Here is a 10017-nt window from a genome sequence, read left to right on the forward strand (position 1 = left end):
CAGCATTATTCGCAGAATTATGCACTCACAGCTTTATTCACTCACCGGACTGTGTTATTGTACCAAGGTGCAGGTGTTGTCGCCACTAAGGTTCATAACTGTGGAGGTGCCAGTCGAAGCAGCCCAGACACAGACCTGTACACCTGTGAAGGAAACTCATCGGGACTACCTCTACCCTTCCAACACAAAGATGTGTGAGTACTGGAAGATTAATCTGCTTGACAGGTTAACTGCAGTTAGTTAAGCTGTTACTTCGAATTTTTGCTTTCAGCATCAAGTTTTGAATCTTTGTCATACAAACTAAATGTTAAATTAAGGAAGAATTAAATGGGAATTATGCTGACTTGCATTCATCAATTCCATGCATATGTAATACACAGCTGATGACGAAATATTGAAGTGGTTATTTATGTTCTCGGATCGTTGAAGGTTAGTAACCTACAATCCATTTAATATAAGTTATAGAAGTTAATGTGACTGTCATCAAGACTTCCAAATTCAAACATTATTTTCAGAATTGAATTTACTTTTTCAACAAGCAACGGTGGGTATGTAAAGGTCAGGAACAAGGAGAGTAACACCCTAGTCACGTACTACTACAACGGTGCCACTCAGACCCACACCTTCATTTTGTCCATAGACCTAGTGGATCCCTATCACTGTACTGGTACTGCTGCATGTGTTGGCAGCATGCTCACTGCTCCTGATGTTATCAAGACTGTAAGTAAATGACCACAGTTACATTTCACACCTGATGGTAATGGTTACAGGAAGAATGATTCCATGCCTTATTTCAGTCCACAGTGAACCTTCACTGGAGTGACTGGTCAGATGATGATGGAGGAGTCGACTACTTTGTGAGGGACGTGTATGAACTACATGCTGTTGAAGATGTACTCGAAGATAAACATCGTGTTGACACTACAACGTTGACGAACTCAACGGTGAGGAAGTTGTTAAGGTTAAAAAAGATCAACTTGTTTGCCAGTGTTAGTGTGCGTGAATTACCGTCAGAAATTGTTTACTAGAACAGTAATACTAGAACAGTGATCATTTAGATGATGTTGAACTGTATGGTGGTTACGTGTTCAGTGAACATATTGATGTATTGTTTCCATAATCAATGTTTCAGACGTCCAACAGCTACACATTCACTATGGCGGGCATATACTCTGCTGTCCTAACAGCCTACGACAAGGGAGGTAATCACAGGAGTGCCAGAAGAATATTGATGCATGATAGAACTTCAACTGTAACAACACAAGCAAATACATCTCTTCGCGTGATAACAGCATCATCAGCAACAGCAAAATGGCAAACTACGTCATCTGCAGTAACAGTAGACTGGACCAACAGATACATCAACACAGTCCATCACAACAACAAGTGGCTCCTGGGCGTCGCTTCTTTTGGTGACATGGGCTCGGACTATGATGACAACGAAGGAGACAGAACTATTGCTGCCATCAACAATGTTCAGGGTAGACGCACTTCAGTAGTTTGTTTCTTAACAACAGACATACCTTCTTGAATCTAACGACGCAACATACATTTACCATACCATGCGACAGCCGTTCATTGGTACATATACTCTAGAAGACTCCAATCATGTTGAATGTTTTTCAACGTTTAACACTGAGATCACAGTGGCTTCCCCTCCTCTGATAAACGAGTATGTCATTAATATTCAACAGGTATAACACGATTCTTGTCATCATACAAAGTGGACCACCAAGGAGGGTCTTCCATCACCAGTAAACCAGATAATAACATGTTCATCAGTCAAGGTCTGAATCAGTCACAGACCATAACGCCCTCACTAATGGACGGTGACACTCTACGCTTTTGGGTACGAGCCTATGACATTAGACGGGAATTCCTTGAAGAACATGTGACAGTCAACATAGACACATCACCTCCAGCCATAGAGAACCTATGCCTCAACACAACCGAGAGTCTCAACATCAGTATAACTCGGGTGGAGGAACTACATGATGTAATGTAAGAATGTTAAAAGTAGTTTTTCCAATGTATCATTAAGCAACTAGTTTCTCACGTTTCTCCAAAACAATTACATTTTATGCTGAATGTTTGAAAAGTGAAATACGTCATAAATATAAAGTTATGGCGTATCTGTTTTACTCAAACATAAATCCGAAAATGAATTGAAACATTGTGTGTGTGTGTTTATCTGACTATAGAATGGAGTTTGATGTGCGCGATGAAGACAGTGGAGTGGAAACTTTGGAATGGAGAATCCTAGAAAAACGACAAGAAGGAGACATTGCTCTAGCTGCCCATGGTATCTCGGTTCAAAGATATGGAGTATGTCATTGTTTTCTGTTGGTATCCAAAGTTAGATGATACAATGTCGTCAGTGACTAAGAGAACTAACCATGCGTTTCACACATTAGTACTCCTGGCTTTTTGAACTTGAACAAACCAAACTCAATATCTCAAAAGTATTTACTGTACTGGTATTACATGATATTGCTTATGTTCATGAATGACGGTTACAGACTCGGGATGACTGCAACACCATGAATGATCCAAGGGATGGTAACTGTTATTGTTTTGAGCAACCAACTGAACCGCAATAGGAAGTTATTCTACAGTTGCACTGTATTATATTGTATAATTTGATAAATGATTCCAGACTCCGGATGACTGCAACACCATGCATGATGCAAGAGATGGTAACTGTTATTGTACTCCAGCTGGCACATGTTATCATCCCCATTTCCAAGTGAATCCAGCCCTGGCAGATATCAGGGACGTCAAACTGGCTGAAGAAAAGGAATACTGGTTTGAAGTCTCAGCTTCAAATCATGCTAAACTCAAAACTAAACAGGAAGTAAAGGTATTAATAGCTAAATTCTTAAACGAACCGGTTTGTTTGTATATGGCATCAGTCAAACTTGCTAATGTCCTTGGCTTGACCAATTTTGATGACGCAGTCATCACTTCTTTGTATTTTAGAAAATGAAAAATAGAAAAACAGTATTCACACGTTTCATGCCAATAAAACATCTGTAACGTCCCCCTGGCTTTGGCAGAAGAATATAGAGTAAGCACTCTATATAGTAAGTTTTGCTTCAGTAACGAAACTGTTAGGCCTTTATTGAATCTCCTTCTTCAAGCTTGCTGCAGTCATAAAGTATGGATGTTGTTTCATAGCATAGTGTCACCTACATCTACATCAAGGAGACTAACTCTGTACTTTCAGATATACCCGGAAGCAAGTAGTCAATTTTTTACTCATCAACTATGTCAAATGACTTGGCATAACAACTGGATTTAACATCAAATCTTAAATTTCACAATTGCTTGCATACTCAGTTATACAAAGTCTTTCGTCAGTATCACAATCAGATACATAGGAGCACCAGTTGCAACACACTGACTAGGCGCATTGTTATTTCTTTCATAATCCTTTCTATTGATATTGACATGACAAAGTTGTGACTTTGTACCATGGTCTTGTCTAGAGACAACATAGTCAGTATTGCTAACAATTTTATCATGGTGACCCATGATGCACATGGTGCATAATGGTTGACCTAGAACTGGAAAAATGCACGAGCTGCATTGTCTGCAATGATGAAACATTGTCCAACAAACTCTGGACTTAGGATGATATGCACAAGTCGGAGTCTTGTCTAAGCTCACCCGAATTCCCATTAGGATGAAATTGGAGTTATGATCTGTATGAATAGTCCTGTGGAAACTAAGTAACAGTAACCTTGTACTGATTGCCTGGCAAAAGATTAGGCGAAAGACCAGCACAATCAGTCATTGCTCTTTATTCTTGTCCTGGAAATCTGTCACAACCAATTATTGTTCAGAAAGTACCGACGATCTTGACGTTTGTTCAAGACCTGGAATGGGCTTCAGTGAGTGATATTTATGATTTGATTTGCCAACCATCTGACATGCAAAGAAGATTTTGCGCAATGCAGCCACAGCATGACGTAGATTAGTTTGTTTTAAAAATGGGCTAAGTTGTTCTCACAAGATTTGTTTACACCAAGGTGACCTGACCAAAGGAATTCCATGTACGAAACTCAAACTTATTTTAGAATTTTTCAGAACATTCGGATACATTTTCAGCAAGTACATCTGGTGCCCTCTGAATCCTCATCTAAACGCTATCCCTAAAATAACTACAAACAAGAACACTTTGTCAGCTTCTTCTACGAAGATGGACGTGTGTATTGGAAAGAACTTTAAATCCTTCTCTCCGTAACTTAACCAGCTGATCCCGGTCCAAGACAGGATTCTCAACCAAACTGTCAGTGTTTCTCATCCGAAACTTAAGATAGCTTCAGAGACACGCATGTGAGAAGAATGGCTATCTTTCGACTATAAATATATATGCCCTGGCTTATGCATGTATTGCAAGTAGGTACTGACCAACTAGAGTAGAACTTGACATTCTCTCAACAAACTCAGAACCAGACTTTGAAACGTTTGAACGAGAAATAAAATTCTTTCCTTGGTTCTACCCCTATGAACCCCTGCCTGAATCACTGACTGTGTAGCCTCGTAAGCTTGTGAATAATCATCAGTGCAATTAGCAGTCTGGTGCAATCCATCTACTTTCATAATAAGTCTGAATGTCTTCCGAGACAGGCTACCTAAATTCTTTTGTCATTTAGTCCAAATTGTTTCATAAATTACTATTATTATTTGTATTTGAACGGGTTTTTTTATTTTGCCATCTTGGATGTTATGCTTGGATGATATTCCCTCATGACAATGCTATTACCAGATCATTTAGTTTCAGGTAATCTATTCTACGGAACTAAATCTTGTACTGGTGCTGTCGGCTACTGTGTCCCCGGTGGTTGCAACTGCTAGCATCATCGTTGGAATTGTTGTCTGGAAGAGGAGACGAAGGTACTATATTCTCTTGCAACGCCTTCTAAAGTCAATGACCTGTGCACTTAACATTGTCGATATGAAGACCCAGTTTGAAGAACCATAATGATGAAGTTACTTCGCAAAGTGAACTGACTAGATCCATACATCTTCGTAGTGTCTGCCTGCTCAATAGATTGCTGACTGGTTTGAAATACTGGCATTTTATTACAAATCGGGCATAATCACAAATGAATATCATTTCACAACCATTTTCAAAAATGTACCCGCATTATACTACACTGTAAATAAACCAGATTTTAAATATTTGTGCTCATTTGTGAATGAAGAATTTGACATTGCTTCTAACAAGCTGAGAGATGTTCAGGGATCGTAAGACAACAGTGACGAGGAAGAAATTCGCAAGTGAGTTTTATTCAGAATGACCTGACCTGGTGTACTGATTTATCAGGTGTAGTATGTGTTTCAGTGAGTTATTTCACGTTCATATATTGATGTTTATTTCAGGGGTCAACCTGAGATCTCTGATCAAGCTGTATACTACAACACGGGACCGTTTAGAAAGGGTCAGTCTAAGAGGAATAGCACTAAAGAGAACGGACATCAACATGAAGAAAATGGACAACAATCTAATGCTGCGACTTATGACAAGCTTGATCTCACCTTACGCGATAGAGGCCCGGGGGAAGACCCATACTGTTCTATACGGACACATGGGACGGCCGAAACAAATATATACGAACCTATTGAATGTCAGATTTACGAAAATTTGGCCTACGACCAAGTGTTACCTTCCACATTGCACACGGATGACACAGAAGAACCAACCTGAATATGACCAATTACAAATTAATCACTGGTAAATACGTTCTAAAGAAATATTCAAATGTCTGTTTAATTTACTTGTAATATCGTAGTTTGAATTGGTTTTAAGCAGTCTTCACTTGTTGGAATAGTGTAACCTTAAATACCAAATATGTGATAACGGCAAAGGAAACAATTGTTAAAGGAACAATGCGGAGATATAGAGATACACTTTCACTACCTAGTGTGTACTTATTGTGGTGTTCGCGGTTATCTGCTCACCTTCATCCGTTTGTTCACTGTCACTTTGGTCCACCAGGTGTTCCTTTATCACACTCACTACCCCACAGCTTCATTATATACTCGTTGGGGATAATCTTGTTGTTTTCGTACATTAAAACAAATGCAATATTTTTATGACCGATCCTTTCATCAACGTCATGACAGGATTTATATGGTTTCAAAATGTGCGAGACGATATCAAAGCTACATTCATCTAAAAATGTTCTTTTGGATTGTTTAATTGCTAGAATGGTTTACTTTTCCATATTAGTTTTATACCCATATCTGTGATGCCCTAGAATTTTACTGTCCATCGTGACAGGTTTCATTCTTCAAAATGTTTTCATTTTTCTCATATAAATTGATTTCGTCACGACATGACTGAGATATTGCCGAAGTGACGTTAAATTTTAAATCACTTACTCACTCTTTTCGTTTTGAATATTTGAGCATTTTGACGTTTCACGTATCAAATGATAATTTGACAAATGAAACTGGGGTTAGGGTTAGAATGTGTCTGTACACGAGTCATCGGTGTTGGAGACGAGTTTCGCTATCACTGTAATTGTTACGTTTTGCCAATTATCTCTGAAGTCTCTCCAGATCTCTATTGAATAGACATTCTGTAGAGTATTGCACATACCCATATGCTGTTTTGCCGTTGTAGAAGTGTTCTTTGGTACAAAAATATACTGTTCTGTGTTTCACTTGCATTCTGTGTACGTTCTGTGTGTATTCAAAACTTTACAGATTGTCCTTGAGTTTGATGGTTAAGCATCGTTAGAGAGCCGAGGGAGACGAGTCCCAGATGAGAGTCAACTGGCTTAGAAATTTGATTTAATTGTACTTTACAAATACGTGTGATCCCACATATAGCATTTTTACATCTTGACCAGTTTCTGTACTCATTGAAAGGAACGCCAGTGAGGCTAAAGCTTGTTTTCTTAGCGGTCAGGCTTCATAGGGGACGTAACTCTAGTAGTCATAGCTCAGCATCCCATTCGCCTTCAAGATTTGCGGTAGGGTTCACGTCAACGTCGCCATACATCTTCTAATTATCTATTTATCCTTATGGAAACTTCCATACTGAACAGTTTTTCTTGATTACACATATGGATAGGCTTCGTATATCCATCCCATTAATAATTCATTGAATGAGATGTACATTCTTGGTTCGAATCCAGTATTATGTATGATATCCCAGGAACTATTTGGGCACGATGCAAGTTACCGGGCGCCTTATATCGTGAGTCTCCGAATATCAATACTATACATTATTAACTTAAGTCTATGGATTTGTTCTGACATATTTTGTTGCTGTAGCAGATGGAACCTGTCTGGGAACACCAGAAGTAGCTTCCAGAATATATATGTTACTTCGACAGCTGTTGAAGGTTAAACACGCTACTGACAACAATGGGTTTGTACGTACTCAATAACTGTTTAAATATTACACTGATGCCTACATGATTTACAGCTGTACATATGTCTGCAGGTATGAAACCTTAACCAAGTATTACAATCAAGACCAAAGCCATTTGTGTTTGGCACCGTGCTTCGTTCCTGAGACTGGCCGGTTTTTGTGAAGATATGCTTGTATTGCCGGTGTCTCTATCATTAAACTAATACCATTGATTGTGAGGGTTCGGTGTGTGTATGTTTCTTGGTGTTCAAAAGTCCTGATTACAAACTCAAAGCCAATACTGAATGGGAAAACCAACTACACAGAAAACCAACTACACACAGACAGTGAATATTCCCAAGATAGAATGAGAAGCAACAATTCCCCTGACGACAATTAGACATATATAATAATAATAAATCATCACGATAATTATGTATAATTAGTGAAACTGTCCGTCAAGAATTAATTGCTACAATTATTACCGATTAAATGAAGAATGACAGTTCTGATATCTCATGAGGAAATCTGTTTGAAATCACTTCAAATACCACAACGAGATGGTTTATCAATGGCATGTCAAGTACAGCTGAATCAAGCTACGACGGCATCAACACGAGAACGGACAGCTTGCTCCTGTCTTTCGTGAGGCAGCGCCGGCTATTTCCGTAGATACAGTTCGACCACGATTTAACTAACCGACACAGCTATGTCCCTTTGTGTGTTTCTTAAACCCCGGAGTAGTCACATGGTTTTATATAAAATTATTCGTCTGTACTACCCACGCAACGGTATCGAGTGAGCGGTCTTCTGAAGCCAGACACACGGTTTGAATTAGGTGGGAGGTTTAAATGTGCATACTTGTGGTGCAGCTCTGTTATGTGTTGTATCTCACGGGTACTCCGAGAGTGAAGTAAAAGTTGAGTTTAGACCATGTTATATCCATGTTACATTTCATCAACAATGCGGGGTTGTTTCAATGTTTCGGCCACAAACTTGCACAATGCCAATTATTACTGTCACCCTTTATTCAAGACAAAGGCATGCCTGAGTGACTGAGGGTCAGTTCATAGCGTGTGGGCGTGCACGTGTGTTACACATGTAAGTTAATATGCACATATAATCATATACTTGTAAGTATACAGATGTAAATATTAGCATGGAAGTATGCACATGTAAGTAGAGACATGTTATGTAAGTATTATCATGTAAGTATACGTGTACGTATAAGTATACATGTGCAAGTGTACATGTTGGTGTACACATGTAAGTGTACATATGTATAAGTATACACCGCATATTTGTGTAAGCATACACATGTAAAGATAGTATACACATGTAATTATACACGTGTACGTATACATATGTATGTGTACACGTGTAAATATATGTAAATATACATCTGCAAGTATGCACATGTAAGTATACAGGTGTAATCATACATGTAAGTATATACACGTAAATATTTACGTGTAAGTATACACATGCAATTATACACGTACGCTAGTATAAGCACGCACGTATACACATGTAAGTATTCTGGTGTAATCATACTCATGGAAATACAGACGTGTAAGCATACACACGCAAGCATGCACCTTTAAGTATACAGGTGTAATTATACACATGTAAGTATACACATCCAGTCAGTGTACTTCATGTCCACAATGAGGGACATGATCAATTCGACCCAGTCTCCAGCGTTCATTGGCCTTGCATCATTAAGCGCGATAGACGTCTATCTCCATCAATAATAATCAGCAATGTGTTATATTAATTAATACCCCATCAACAAAAAAATCTATAAGTCATTGCTGAATGATTGATGTACTCGAGAATCTTAATTGATATTAATGACAAGTGACCTTGACCTTTACGGAAGCCCTTTGATGCCAATGTCCTAAATAACACATCTCTAAAAACCTTTCACATCAATCCTCTCAGAGTCTTAGGACTGAATGTTTGAGTTCAATGGACGATACTACCGTACCTAATTTGCTACGATCCGGCTGTTTACTAGCATGTGTGAGGACATCATGTAACTGCAATACGTACAATTAATATCTATGAAACTCGGCACGAGTCATTTTCATGGATTGCTGATTTTGTACCAAGTGTTGAAATTCCTAGAAATCGAACTGATATATCATATGCGTGCATATGTCCATCATTAGGACATAAAATTGAGTTACCGACTCCATTAAAACGTCTGACACACACCAACACGATTGTCATCCAGATGCCATATTATACACCTGATCCAGCCAATAGGTACCACATACGTGACACATTCACACAAACACATAATCGATTATACAATACCTTGTATACTTTCAGATGGGTCCATAAGTAATATTTTTATTGATTTTAGGAAACTCCTATGACAATCCATATCGATCGTCGGTATTTTCACGATGAAGTATTGTTCACGGTTGATGTTAATTTAAACAATTTGGTGTTTAATAGAACCTCTGCCTCTATGAGCGGTTCCCAGCCTCTCTGTTAAGGAGAAAGCAAAAACATGGATCGGGACCGAGTTCATGCCAGTGGTGAGAAAACCGTAAAACTGAATCAGGCGACCGATGGCGTTACGGACTCAATGCTTTAGTTCCCCGTCGATCAATGCGGCAGCGAACGAAAGTCGGTGT

General features: G+C 38.8%; 1 protein-coding gene across 1 annotated transcript in view; it reads left to right on the forward strand.

The window, feature by feature from the left end:
* Window positions 1-7603, forward strand: part of LOC137274162 (uncharacterized) — a 17275-nt gene extending 9672 nt beyond the window's left edge. Inside the window, exons 9-17 of the mRNA XM_067807197.1 lie at window positions 68-194; window positions 516-720; window positions 798-944; window positions 1133-1481; window positions 1695-2001; window positions 2202-2325; window positions 2657-2860; window positions 4781-4899; window positions 5389-7603. Of these exons, the coding sequence (XP_067663298.1) occupies window positions 68-194; window positions 516-720; window positions 798-944; window positions 1133-1481; window positions 1695-2001; window positions 2202-2325; window positions 2657-2860; window positions 4781-4899; window positions 5389-5713 (1907 nt within the window). The 3' untranslated portion in view covers window positions 5714-7603. The remainder of the gene's footprint in view (window positions 1-67; window positions 195-515; window positions 721-797; window positions 945-1132; window positions 1482-1694; window positions 2002-2201; window positions 2326-2656; window positions 2861-4780; window positions 4900-5388) is intronic.
* Window positions 7604-10017: the final 2414 nt, after the last annotated feature.

Source organism: Haliotis asinina, chromosome 2 (genome assembly GCF_037392515.1).
Source record: "Haliotis asinina isolate JCU_RB_2024 chromosome 2, JCU_Hal_asi_v2, whole genome shotgun sequence".
NCBI lineage: Eukaryota > Metazoa > Mollusca > Gastropoda > Lepetellida > Haliotidae > Haliotis > Haliotis asinina.